Source organism: Anomaloglossus baeobatrachus, chromosome 7 (assembly GCF_048569485.1).
Source record: "Anomaloglossus baeobatrachus isolate aAnoBae1 chromosome 7, aAnoBae1.hap1, whole genome shotgun sequence".
In the NCBI taxonomy this organism is placed as follows: Eukaryota; Metazoa; Chordata; class Amphibia; order Anura; family Aromobatidae; genus Anomaloglossus; species Anomaloglossus baeobatrachus.
This window is the reverse complement of record NC_134359.1, coordinates 310,222,097-310,236,312: the sequence shown is the minus strand read 5'-3', so window position 1 is coordinate 310,236,312 and position 14,216 is coordinate 310,222,097. Positions and strand designations below refer to the sequence as shown.

The 14,216-nt window shown below is 55.2% G+C and overlaps 1 protein-coding gene across 1 annotated transcript in view; it reads left to right on the top strand.

Moving 5' to 3' along the window:
• SRCAP (Snf2 related CREBBP activator protein) overlaps window positions 1–14,216 on the top strand; it is a 139,531-nt gene that overhangs the window by 94,217 nt on the left and 31,098 nt on the right. Inside the window, 8 exon segments of the mRNA XM_075318692.1 lie at window positions 11,174–11,281; window positions 11,347–11,534; window positions 11,649–11,826; window positions 11,899–11,915; window positions 11,918–12,040; window positions 12,161–12,330; window positions 13,687–13,879; window positions 14,004–14,140. Coding sequence (XP_075174807.1) covers window positions 11,174–11,281; window positions 11,347–11,534; window positions 11,649–11,826; window positions 11,899–11,915; window positions 11,918–12,040; window positions 12,161–12,330; window positions 13,687–13,879; window positions 14,004–14,140 — 1,114 coding nt within the window.

The window sequence follows — 14,216 nt, the reverse complement described above, 5'->3', positions numbered from 1 at the left end:
GCTGTCACAGGTACTCTCGGTCCCAGCAGCGTCTTTAACTCGCAATGTCGGCATGGCGAATCATGCTGTTATTGCTGTCCGAGACTCTACGAGCCGGACGTCAGTGGCACCCGCCAACTCCGTGTTTTTACGCAGAGGCTAGTAGTTGAGAGATTGGAACAGAGGCTGCTTCCAACGAAGTGCTTAACCAGGTTGCCTTTAGCTAGTGATAGTCTGTTGGTAAGGGTTGAATGAAATCATTCAACTATCCAAGACGACTCAAAAAGCCCAGAAGGGCATAGATTCCTAGCGGGCTCAATCACGCCCGGGGAAGGCAGCCGGAGGACCCGCTACCAAAGTGTTTTTCCTCATAATTTTCAGCCCTCTCACTCCGCAACCGCGGGGGGGCAGACTCCCCCGCTTTAGCGGCATTCACCTACCGCAGGTCAAGGGCCTGTGAGTGAGAGTCAGTTTGTTTTCAAACTACCGCACCGACCGAGCCGAGGCTCTTCTGCAGGCGGAAAGAGCGGTAATCCCTGTTCCTCTTCAGGAACCAGATACGCATTTTGCTCCGACCTGGTCGTGGTGCCAAAATAGGACGGCTCCTTCCGTCCCGTTCTGGCATTTATACTGCTTAACAAGCACGTGAAAACCAGGCGGTTCCGGATGGCATCACTCCGCTCCGTCATTGCCTCTCTGTCTCAAGGAGTTTTCCTAACATCAATAGACATCAGGATGCTTATCTACACGTGCCGATTGCTCCGAGGCACCGGCGTTGGCTACGAATCGTTAGTAAAGACGAGAATATTTCGTTTCGTAGCCATACCCTTTGGCTGGCGACAGCCCCACGGGTGTTCACCAAGTTCGTGGCAGCAGAGGGAGCAGTCCCGCGCTCTCACGGTCACTCTGTGATCCTTTACTTGGGCAATCTACTGGTCAAGGCACTCTCCTTTAGAAGCATGCCAACACAACCTGAACATGGCGCTGGACCCTTCCCAGAGTTTCGGGTGGGTCTTCAACTTTTCAAGGTTGAACCCAATCGCTGGCATCTCCTGGAGAGTTTTCACACTCTCTCAGCGATAGTGAAGCTTCCGCTGGACAAACAGCGTTCACTACAGACGAGGGGGCAGTCTCTCCTTCAAGGAGGCGCCTCATCCAGAGGCGAGCTTTTTTCACGCAGTTTCATCTGCGTCCGCCTCAATAGCACATTCTTCGCTTATGGGAGGGAAGTCGATGTCCCTACACAGGAACGTGTCACTTTTCCAGACGGTTAAAGACCGTCTTCAGAGGAGTCCACTCTTCAACTCAGTGGTCTGGAGCTCTGGGCAGTGTATCTTGCACTGCAAGCCTTCCTGCAGTGGCTGGAATGCAAATAGATCCGAATTCAGTCGGACTATCCACAGCGGTGGCATACACCAACCACCAAGGCGGACTACGCAGTCGACAAGCCTCCCAAGAGGTCCGGCGGATTCTGCTATGGGTAGAAGACAGAGCATACACCATATCAGCTGTTCATATCCCGGGCGTACAACACTAGGAAGCAGACTTCCTCAGTCGCCAGGGCGTGGACGCAGGGGAATGGGCTCTGCACCCGTTTGTTTTCAAGAAACCTGTAGCCGCAGGATGAAGACGGACGTCGACGTCATGGCTTCTCGGCAACAACAAGGTCCCGATTTTCATGACGCGGTCTTACGATCAAAGAGCTCTGGCGACAGGCGCCTTGGCTCAGGATTGGTCACAGTTCCAGCTACCGATTGCTGCCACACCATCCTCGTCGCCCCAAACTGGCCGGGGAGGTCGTGGTACCGAGATCTGTGGCACCTCACCGTCGGTCGACCGTGAGCACGACGTCATTGCCACCATGAGACGGGCTAGCCAGCCGCGGTCTGCCAAGATCTACCACAACTCGTGGAAGATATTCTTATCTTAGTGTTCTGCTCAGGGAGTGTCTCCCTGGCCATCGGCATTGCCTACTTTGCCTTCCCTCCTGCAATCTGGTTGGGAAAGAGGTTGGTCGCTCGGCTCCCTTTAAGGGCAAGTCTCGGCACTATCCGTGTTCTTTTCAGAAGCGTCTAGCACGTCTTCCTAAGGTGCGCACGTTACTACAGGGGGTTTGTCATATTGTGCCCCCGTACAAGCGTCCGTTAGATCCATGGGATCTGAACAGGGTACTAGTTGCTCTCCAGAAGCCGCCTTTCGAGCCTCTGAGGGAAGTTTCCCTTTCGCGCCTGTCACAGAAAGTGGCCTTTCTGGTTGCGATCACGTCGCTTCGGCGAGTGTCTGAGCTGGCGGCTCTGTCATTCAAGGCTCCCTTCCTAGTATTCCACCAGGACAAGGTGGTGCTGCGCCCTATTCAGGAGTTTCTCCCTAAGGTTGTATCCGCGTTTCTTCTTAATCAGGATATATCCTTACCTTCCTTTTGTTCTCATCCGGTTCTCCGGTATGAAAAGGATTTACAGTTGTTAGTTCTGGGTAGAGCACTCAGAATCTACATTTCCCGCACGGCGCCCATGCGCCGCTCTGATGCATTTTTTGTCCTTGTCGCTGGTACGCGCAAGGGGTTGCAGGTTTCTAAAGCCACCATGGCTCGATGGATCAAAGAACCAATTCTAGAAGACTACCGTTCTGCGGGGCTTCCGGTTCCTTCAGGGCTGAAGGCCCATTCTACCAGAGCCGTAGGTGCGTCCTGGGCATTACGACACCAGGCTACGGCTCAACAGGTGTGCCAGGCAGCTACCTGGTCGAGCCTGCACATTTTTTCACCAAACATTATCAGGTGCATACCTATGCTTCGGCGGACGCCAGCCTAGGTAGAAGAGCCCTGCAGGCGGCAGTGGCTTCCCCATAGGGGAGGGCTGTCTTGCAGCTCTAACATGAGGTATTTCTTTACCCACCCAGGGACAGCTTTTGGACGTCCCAATCGTCTGGGTCTCCCAATAGAGCGCTGAAGAAGAAGGGAATTTTGTTACTTACCGTAAATTCCTTTTCTTCTAGCTCTTATTGGGAGACCCAGCACCCGCCCTGTTGTCATTCGGGATTTTTTTGTTGTTTGCGGGTACACATGTTGTTCATGTTGAACGGTTTTTCAGTTCTCCGATGTTACTCGGAGTTAATTTGTTTAAACCAGTTATTGGCTTTCCCCCTTCTTGCTTTGGCACTAAAACTGGAGAACCCGTGATGTCACGGGGGGGTATAGCCAGAAGGGGAGGGGCCTTGCACTTTTTAGTGTAGTGCTTTGTGTGGCCTCCGGAGGGCAGTAGCTATACCCCAATCGTCTGGGTCTCCCAATAAGAGCTAGAAGAAAAGGAATTTACGGTAAGTAACAAAATTCCCTTCTTCCTGTATCCCAAGCGTAAATTGAGCACCTTTCTGGACCACTCTGACTTCAGAGCATCAATCCAGAAACACCATGCTTATCCGGACAAGCGTTTTTCCAAACGTCTTAAGGATACACGTTATCCCTTTCCCCCTGACGTGGTCAAACGTTGGACCCAGTGTCCAAAGGTGGATCCCCCAATATCCAGGCTTGCAGCTAGATCCATAGTTGCAGTGGAGGATGGGGCTTCACTTAAAGATGCCAATGACAGACAGATGGACCTTTGGTTGAAATCTGTCTATGAAGCTATTGGCGCGTCGTTTGCTCCAGCATTCGCGGCCGTGTGGGCGCTCCAAGCTATTTCAGCTGGTTTGGCACAGGTGGACTCTTTCATACGTCCAGCAGTGCCGCAAGTGGCGTCCTTAACTACGCAAATGACTGCGTTTGCGACCTACGCTATTAATGCGGTACTGGACTCTACGAGCCGTACCGCAATGGCTTCCGCCAACTCTGTAGTTTTGCGCAGAGCCTTGTGGTTAAAGGAATGGAAAGCAGATTCTGCTTCTAAAAAATGTTTAACCAGCTTGCCATTATCTGGAGACAGACTGTTTGGTGAGCAATTGGCGGAAATCATTAAACAGTCCAAAGGTAAGGACTCTTCCTTACCCCAGCCCAGATCAAGCAAACCTCAACAGAGGAAGTGGCAGTCAAAGTTTCGGTCCTTTCGAGGCTCGGGCAAGCCCCAGTTCGCCTCGTCCAAAGGGGCTCAGAAAGAGCAAAGGAGCTCTGATTCCTGGCGGGCTCACTCACGCCCCAAGAAAGCAGCCGGAGGTACCGCTTTCAAGGCGGCTGCCTCATGACTTTCGGCCGCCTCCCTCCGCATCCTCGGTCGGTGGCAGGCTCTCCCGCTTTTGCGACATTTGGCTGCCACAGGTCAAAGACCGGTGGGTAACAGACATTTTGTCTCACGGGTACAGGATAGAGTTCAGTTCTCGTCCTCCGCCTCGGTTCTTCAGAACTTCCCCACATCCCGACCGAGCAGATGCCCTTCTGCAGGCGGTGAATTCTCTAAGAGCAGAAGGAGTGGTGGTCCCTGTTCCTCTTCAGGAACAAGGACAAGGTTTTTACTCCAATCTCTTTGTGGTGCCAAAAAAGGACGGCTCATTCCGTCCTGTTCTGGACCTAAAACTGCTCAACAAGCATGTGAACGCCAGGCGGTTCCGGATGGAATCCCTCCGCTCAGTCATTGCCTCAATGTCTCAAGGAGATTTCCTAGCATCAATAGACATCAAAGATGCTTATCTCCACGTGCCGATTGCTACAGAGCACCAACGTTTTCTACGCTTCGTGATAGGAGACGACCATCTTCAGTTCGTAGCTCTGCCATTTGGTCTGGCGACAGCCCCACGGGTGTTCACCAAGGTCATGGCGGCAGTGGTAGCAGTCTTGCACTCTCAGGGACACTCTGTGATCCCTTACTTGGACGATCTACTTGTCAAGGCACCCTCTCAGGAGGCATGCCAACTCAGCCTGAATGTTGCACTGGAGACTCTCCAGACGTTCGGGTGGATCATCAACTTCTCAAAGTCAAATCTGTCACCGACCCAATCGCTAACGTATCTTGGCATGGAGTTTCATACTCTCTCAGCGATAGTGAAGCTTCCGCTGGACAAGCAGAGGTCACTACAGATTGGGGTGCAGGCTCTCCTTCAAAGTCAGTCGCACTCCTTAAGACGCCTCATGCACTTCCTCGGGAAGATGGTGGCGGCAATGGAGGCGGTTCCGTTTGCGCAGTTTCATCTGCGCCCACTTCAATGGGACATTCTCCGCCAATGGGACGGGAAGTCAACATCCCTGGACAGGGAAGTCTCCCTTTCCCAGACGGCCAAAGACTCTCTGCAGTGGTGGCTTCTTCCCACCTCATTATCACAGGGAAGATCCTTCCTACCACCGTCCTGGGCGGTGGTCACGACGGACGCGAGTCTCTCAGGGTGGGGAGCAGTTTTTCTCCACCACAGGGCTCAGGGTACGTGGACTCAGCAGGAGTCCACCCTTCCGATCAATGTTCTGGAGATCAGAGCAGTGTATCTTGCCCTACTAGCCTTCCAGCAGTGGCTGGAAGGAAAGCAGATCCGAATTCAGTCGGACAACTCCACAGCGGTGGCATACATCAACCACCAAGGGGGGACTCGCAGTCGGCAAGCCTTCCAGGAAGTCCGGCGGATCCTGATGTGGGTGGAAGCCACGGCCTCCACCATATCCGCAGTTCACATCCCCGGCGTAGAAAACTGGGAAGCAGACTTCCTCAGTCGCCAGGGCATGGACGCAGGGGAATGGTCCCTTCACCCGGAAGTGTTTCAGGAAATCTTTCGCCGCTGGGGAAGGCCGGACGTCGATCTAATGGCGTCCCGGCACAACAACAAGGTCCCGACCTTCATGGCACGGTCTCGCGATCACAGAGCTCTGGCGGCAGACGCCTTAGTGCAAGATTGGTCGCAGTTCCGGCTCCCTTATGTGTTTCCACCTCTGGCACTCTTGCCCAGGGTGCTACGCAAGATCAGATCCGACTGCAGCCGCGTCATACTCGTCGCCCCAGACTGGCCAAGGAGGGCGTGGTATCCGGATCTGTGGCGTCTCACGGTCGGCCAACCGTGGGCACTACCAGACCGACCAGACTTACTGTCCCAAGGGCCGTTTTTCCATCGGAATTCCGCGGCCCTGAACCTGACTGTGTGGCCATTGAGTCCTGGATCCTAGCGTCTTCAGGATTATCCCAAGGGGTCGTTGCCACCATGAGACAGGCTAGGAAGCCCACGTCCGCTAAGATCTACCACAGAACGTGGAGGATATTCTTATCCTGGTGCTCTGCTCAGGGAGTGTCTCCCTGGCCATTTGCATTGCCTACCTTTCTTTCTTTCCTACAATCTGGGTTAGAAAAAGGTTTGTCGCTCGGCTCCCTTAAGGGGCAAGTCTCGGCGCTATCCGTCTTTTTTCAGAAGCGTCTAGCACGACTCTCTAAGGTGCGCACGTTCCTGCAGGGGGTTTGTCATATCGTACCCCCGTACAAGCGACCATTAGATCCATGGGACCTGAACAGGGTGCTAGTTGCCCTCCAGAAGCCGCCCTTCGAGCCTCTGAGGGAGGTTTCACTTTCTAGACTGTCACAGAAAGTGGCTTTTCTGGTAGCGATCACATCTCTTCGGAGAGTGTCTGAGCTAGCAGCGCTGTCATCCAAGGCTCCCTTCCTGGTCTTCCACCAGGACAAGGTAGTGCTGCGCCCCATTCAGGAGTTTCTCCCGAAGGTGGTATCCTCTTTTCATCTTAATCAGGATATCTCTTTGCCTTCTTTTTGTCCTCATGCAGTTCATCGGTATGAGAAGGATTTACATTTGTTAGATCTGGTGCGAGCACTCAGAATCTACATTTCCCGCACGGCGCCCCTGCGCCGTTCGGATGCACTCTTTGTCCTTGTCGCTGGTAAGCGGAAGGGGTCGCAGGCTTCTAAGGCCACCCTGGCTCGATGGATCAAAGAACCAATTCTTGAGGCCTACCGTTCTGCTGGGCTTCCGGTTCCATCAGGGCTGAAGGCCCATTCTACCAGAGCCGTGGGTGCGTCCTGGGCATTGCGTCACCAGGCTACGGCTCAACAGGTGTGCCAGGCAGCTACCTGGTCGAGTCTGCACACTTTCACCAAACATTATCAGGTGCATACCTATGCTTCGGCGGACGCCAGCCTAGGTAGAAGAGTCCTGCAGGCGGCAGTTGCCTACCCGTAGGGGAGGCCTGTCTTTGCAGCTCTAACATGAGGTATTTCTTTACCCACCCAGGGACAGCTTTTGGACGTCCCAATCGTCTGGGTCTCCCAATGGAGCGCCGAAGAAGAAGGGAATTTTGTTACTTACCGTAAATTCCTTTTCTTCTAGCTCCTATTGGGAGACCCAGCACCCGCCCTGTTGTCCTTCGGGATTTTTGGTTGTTTTTCGGGTACACATGTTGTTCATGTTGAATGTTTTTCAGTTCTCCGAGGTTATTTCGGAGGGAATTTGTTTAAACCAGTTATTGGCTTTCCTCCTTCTTGCTTTTGCACTAAAACTGGTGAGCCAGTGATCCCACTGGGGGTGTATAGCCAGAAGGGGAGGGGCCTTACACTTTTTAGTGTAATTGCTTTGTGTGGCCTCCGGAGGCAGTGCTATACACCCAATCGTCTGGGTCTCCCAATAGGAGCTAGAAGAAAAGGAATTTACGGTAAGTAACAAAATTCCCTTCTTTTTTTCTTTCTCTACTTCGTTAGTTTTTTTTTTTTCCTCTTTACAACTTGTGATAAGTACAACCTCCCACACATCCCTGCGGGCTTATGGCCCCCACTTGTCCTTCAGGGTGCGCGATGTTAGAATGGCTGGTGGGAAAAACAGATAAAGAAAAATCATAGGCAGAACTTTCATTACAGAAATATGTAAAATATATTTCTGTACCATGTCAGCCAGCAGAGACAAAAGTACTACAGAAACATATATTACAGAAGCCTTAAGATTGATGGAGTGGAATGGAAAGCATCATTAAAACGGGTGGCTTGGGACTGGAAATCACTGCAACAAAAAAGCAAGCAGTGCGGGGCTCCCCTCTGTGTCATTAGGGAAGGTTGGGGCAGACTCCTGGGTGCAGCCGGACTGTGGGCAGTATCTTGGGAGATCTCCTGGGGCTGATTTAAAGGGATACTGTGATACTCTGGGAAAAGGCACACCAGGCTTCAGGCAGATCATTACTGAATCTTCAAGGAACACCTTTATTGTGGATTTGTGTGCTGCAAGTTTTGGTTACGGTTTTGAGGGTACCTGGCCAAACACTGAGATTTGGGGGTGGGGCACTTTCTTTGATAGTGACCAGGCTGACCACAACGCCAACAATTCTGTTGCCGTCTCAGCTGGTTTTGTTGATTGGGAGCGACGTATATGGGGTTTGGACCCTGTTAGGGCATGGGCTGTGGCGGGGGCTGCACCGGCGCGGTTGTATACACCAATTGATCTTGAGCCCATCTTTTTAAAGCGGCACAATACTGTTGTCCACTTTGGAAAGTGGTGTCATCAGTGCCTGGGGGCATTGTGAGATGGGGCTCCATTAAGGGCCAAAAACTGTCTCCTGCTTTTATCTTTGTGAGATTAACTAGGTCCTTCCGAGCAGCTGAATATAACTGGGGGACCTGTAGCATCTTTCTATAAAATCGCATAGGCTTAATGTCGGGATCTGGCAGGCAGGGGATTAATGCCGCTGACTGGATGGGGTTGAAAGGGACATATTTAAATGAGGGCTGTTCCTCGTCAGCTGGAAAAAAGGGGGTATCCAAGGGGAAGGGATTGGTAACTGGGGAGCGTGACGCCAGACTGGCCGGTGAGGGGAGAGACGGCATTGCAGGTATGGGAGGGACCAGGGGTATGGGTGTGGAAAGGGTTAAGGGATGCTGTCCAGTGACTGCAGCATCTGTGAAGAACTCCGGAGCTTGTCCAGAATTAGGCTGCGAAGTAGCAACAAAACAACCTTCCTGAGTGCCCCTAAAACCATCCTCAGACTTGGGTGACCTATAGGAAAACACATCTCCTCGCTCATCCTCTTCTTTGACCTCAATATATCTGTCTGATAGCAATATCTGCGTTATTCTGTTAAGCAATTCAGCATCAATCTCTTGTTACCTTCAGGCCTCTCAGCTTTCTGTCCAAACATTTTTGCTATCTTGGTGGTGTCTGGATTACACTAATTTATAACTATGCGGTGTGCGTTAGAGCCCGGCTGGAACTCAAGGCTCCACCTCTATACTAGCTGCTTCCTCAGCTATATAGTAATAAGGGTCCCGCGCTTGGAGGAGGGGTACAAAATGTATTCCCTCCGGACTTGATCAGCTGCACCAATATTTTTTATTGTCCTAATCCCTATCTTCTTTCACTGAGGATCTGTCTCATGAAAGGAGGAGGACGTACAAAAATGTACATGCATATACAAGAATGTCCCGACCTCCAGACTTGGTCAACTGTACCAAATTTAATGTCCTAATCCCTATCTTCAGTCACGGGACTCCCACGCGTCTTTAATTACAGACCGGGTCAGTCTAACTAGCTATATCCGGCCACCACCGTCTTTCCTGCCCTAACAACCGTCCTCTGGATCCCGTGTGACACACTCGATCGATCCACACCTCAGGGCTGGGATCGTGCTCTGAGCCCCAGCGGGCACTACCCCTGAGTCACAATCAGGTACCTTTTTAACACCGATATGGACACACAGCCTGTCACTCCCTCCTCTCCAAAACCAACCATAACGGCAGTGAATACACAGTATTTAACACTTAGCCGTGGGGTCGGAGGTGATCGGCCTGTTTGGAGGAGAGGGAGATCTCAGTCCGCGACGTCCAAACCATCGGTATCTCCAGGTCAGCAGTGCGTCCGTGGAGCCCCACGCTGGTGCGACAAACTGTCAAGGGAGGAATTTGGGTGAAGACTGCTAATGGAGTGTTCGTTTGGGATATCCAGAGACAGTGCCGTATTAGCTGTATATCAGTGCCGATACATTGATATATCAGACAATAAACACACAGACATGCTTTCTCCTTGAGCTAGCGTCATGAACTGAACTTGTGTATTGCAAGACACCCAAATATACAGTTTGCATCTCTAACCTTGAAGCTAGACAGGGAGTACTTTCACTCCTTAATTTCTCACAGCGCAGTTTGTTTCTTGTACATTCTTTCTGTGTGAAAGCTACTGATAAGAATTTGCAGCTTCACATTCTGGCTTCATTATCTTTGGTTAACTCCTTCATGACTATACAACTTTGAACAGGGAGTATTATAGATCTGTGAAATTGCTACATAGACAGACAGATTATTATACAACTACATCTACATTTTGATTATTTATATACACAGATATTCGTATTACGTTTGAACAAACAAGCTATAGCTCAGACGACCTCCACACTAGCACATGTCATTCTCAGTGATCAGAAAGCAGGATCATGCTGAGGAGCTATCCTCACCACGAGCACACACAGTCCTAGTAGACGTCATTCTCAGTGATAGGAAAGCAGGATCATGCCGAGGGGCTATCCTCACCACGAGCACACACAATCCTAGCAGCAGACATTCTCAGTGATCGGAAAGCAGGATCATGCCGAGGGCTATCCTCACCACGAGCACACACAATCCTAGCACACGTCATTCTCAGTGATCGGAAAGCAGCTAGAAAATGGCAAAATGAACGCGGAGCCCGGAGGGTCTTTGGGAGGTTCTCCTGGGGACGCTGAGCCCGGAGGAAGGGTGGGTGGGCGGGCGGGCAGGCTCCCTGGGACGCTGAGGCCGGCGGGGGGGCGGGCTCCCGGGGATGGTGAGGCAGGCGGGCGGGCTCCCGGGAACGGTGAGGTTTGGGGGGTGGGCGGGAAGGAGGGCTCCCGGGGACGGTGAGGTTTGTGGGGTGGGCGGGAAGGAGGGCTCCCGGGGACGGTGAGGTTTGGGGGGTGAGCGGGAAGGAGGGCTCCTGGGGACAGTGAGGCCGGCAGGGGGCAGGCGGGCTCCCGGGGACAGTGAGGCCGGCGGGGGGCAGGCGGGCTCCCGGGGACGCTGAGGCCGGCGGGGGGCAGGCGGGCTCCCGGGGACGCTGAGGCCGGCGGGGGGCAGGCGGGCTCCCGGGGACGCTGAGGCCGGCGGGGGGCAGGCAGGCTCCTGGGGACGCTGAGGCTTGGTGGGTGGGCGGGAAGGAGGTCTCCCGGGGACGCAGAGCTCGTATTATTCCCAGCCCGTTGATCAGTGCTCCGTAGTGCGGGAGGTTATGGATGATGCTTGTATACTTACCGTAAACACCTCCTTTATTTAATCCAAGTAACTAATTTTTCCAGGAGAAATGTCATTAGAGGAACTGTTGCTGAAATACTCTGTGCTGCCGCCATCAGATCAGCAGATTGCTTCGCTGAGCGGGCCGGACAGTGTGGGCAGTGAGGACTATGGTGAGTGGGTGTACGGCAGGAGGGGCGGCCGGTCAGGGAGGAGGTTAATGCTTCTTACCTTTCAGACTCCTCGGATGGCCCCCCCTCCGACTGCGAGTCTGAAGGAGTGGAGTTTCTTGTCAAGCAAGATGAGGACGACCCTGGAGGTGACCACTTACCCCTGGAACCTCCCGAGCCCAAGAAAGAAATCACAGATATTGCTGCTACGGCCGAATCTCTGCAGCCAAAGGGGTACACACTGGCCACCACTCAGGTACTGCTGCTGTGCGCGGTGCAGACACTGCTGCTGTGCGCGGTGCAGACACTGGGCGCCATCTTCTCGGGCAGTGACTGTGACCGCTGCTGCCTTCTCTGCCTTCTCTTCCAGGTGAAGACGGCCGTCCCTTTCCTGCTGCGCGGGGAACTCAGGGAATATCAGCACATTGGTCTGGAGTGGCTTGTGACCATGTACGAAAAGAAGCTTAATGGTATTCTGGCCGATGAGATGGGGCTTGGAAAAACCATCCAGACCATCTCCCTGCTGGCGCACCTGGCTTGTGAGCGAGGTGAGTGTCTGCGAGCGCTGCCGCTGCCAGGTATCTCCAGCAGGCCCTACAGATCTCCATTGTGTTTTCCAGGTAATTGGGGACCTCTCTATCTCTATCAATTGTTCCCACCAGTGTCATACTGAACTGGGAAATGGAGCTGAAACGCTGGTGTCCCAGCTTTAAAATATTGACCTATTATGGCTCCCAGAAAGAACGGAAGCTGAAAAGACAGGTGGGTGGATGGTGGCGCGAGAAGGGAGTCCATGGCTATCGGTGGAAGGGAAGGCGAATGGCTATGGGGCGATCTGGGTTCTCCGGCTCAGATGCTTATTTCCTTCTTTCCACTCCATAGGGATGGACAAAATCTAACGCTTTCCACGTGTGCATCACCTCTTACAAGCTAGTTCTACAGGATCACCAGGCCTTCCGAAGGAAAAACTGGAAGTATCTGATCCTGGATGAGGCGCAAAACATCAAGAACTTTAAGTCTCAGCGGTGGCAAAGTCTCCTCAACTTCAACAGGTGAGAAGGGTCCTCCTGCGCCTGGGGGGTTCCCCTACGCCTGGGGGGGTGTCCTCCTGTGCCCGGGGGAGGGAGGGGCTGTCGTCCTGTGCCCGGGGGAGGGAGGGGCTGTCGTCCTGTGCCCGGGGGAGGGAGGGGCTGTCGTCCTGTGCCCGGGGGAGGGAGGGGCTGTCGTCCTGTGCCCGGGGGAGGGAGTGTCGTCCTGTGCCCGGGGGAGGGGGTCTGTCGTCCTGTGCCCGGGGGAGGGGGTCTGTCGTCCTGTGTCCGGGGGAGGGGGTCTGTCGTCCTGTGTCCGGGGGAGGGGGTCTGTCGTCCTGTGCCCGGGGGAGGGGGTCGTCCTGTGCCCGGGGGAGGGTGTCGTCCTGTGCCCGGGGAAGGGGGGGTGTCGTCCTGTGCCCGGGGGGAGGGGGGGTGTCGTCCTGTGCCCGGGGGAGGGGGGGGTGTCGTCCTGTGCCCGGGGGGAGGGGTTGTCGTCCTGTGCCCGGGGGGAGGGGGTGTCGTCCTGTGCCCGGGGGGAGGGTGTCGTCCTGTGCCCGGGGGAGGGTGTCGTCCTGTGCCCGGGGGAGGGTGTCGTCCTGTGCCCGGGGGAGGGTGTCGTCCTGTGCCCGGGGGAGGGTGTCGTCCTGTGCCCGGGGGAGGGTGTCGTCCTGTGCCCGGGGGAGGGTGTCGTCCTGTGCCCGGGGGAGGGTGTCGTCCTGTGCCCGGGGGAGGGTGTCGTCCTGTGCCCGGGGGAGGGTGTCGTCCTGTGCCCGGGGGAGGGTGTCGTCCTGTGCCCGGGGGAGGGTGTCGTCCTGTGCCCGGGGGAGGGTGTCGTCCTGTGCCCGGGGGAGGGTGTCGCCCTGTGCCCGGGGGAGGGGTGGGTGTCCTCCTGTGCCCGGGGGAGGGTGTCTCCTGTGCCCGGGGGAGGGGTGGGTGTCCTCCTGGGCCCGGGGGAGGGAGGGGGTGTCCTCCTGGGCCCGGGGGAGGGAGGGGGGGTCCTCCTGGACCCTGGGGGGGGGGGGGAATCCTCCTGTGTCCGTGGGGGAGTCTTCCTGTGCCCGGGGGTGGGGATCCTTTTGCTTTCGGCGGAGGAGTCTTTTGCTTCCGGCGGGGGAGTCCTCTGCGCCCCGGCCCTCCTCGCCTGCGCCCCGGCCCTCCTCGCCTGCGCCCCGGCCCTCCTCGCCTGCGCCCCGGCCCTCCTCGCCTGCGCCCCCGGCCCTCCTCGCCTGCGCCCCCGGCCCTCCTCGCCTGCGCCCCGGCCCTCCTCGCCTGCGCCCCGGCCCTCCTCGCCTGCGCCCCGGCCCTCCTCGCCAGCGCCCCGGCCCTCCTCGCCTGCACAGGTACAGGACCTCTTTCTGACGCGGCTGTTCTCCCCAGTCAGAGGCGGCTGCTGCTCACCGGGACGCCGCTGCAGAACTCTCTGATGGAGCTGTGGTCCCTCATGCATTTCCTGATGCCTCACGTCTTCCAGTCTCACCGGGAGTTTAAGGAATGGTTCTCTAATCCCCTGACCGGCATGATAGAAGGAAGTCAGGAGTACAACGAGGGGCTGGTGCGCAGACTGCACAAGGTGGGAGCTGAAGCGGCCTACATATGGCTTCCCTGGTTGCGGCATGGCACGCTGATGAAGCGGCCTACATATGGCTTCCCTGGTTGCGGCATGGCACGCTGAGTCTCTCCTATGTCATCCTCAGGTGCTGCGCCCGTTCCTCCTCCGCAGGATTAAGCTGGATGTGGAAAAGCAGATGCCCAAAAAATACGAGCACGTGATCTACTGCCGCCTGTCCAAGCGCCAGCGCTTCTTATACGACGACTTCATGGCACAAGCAGCGTAAGTGATGGCGCCTGTGCGAGGGTCGTCGGGTTCACCCCAGCCTGTGATCTCTCGGCCATGTTTTCATCCTCTC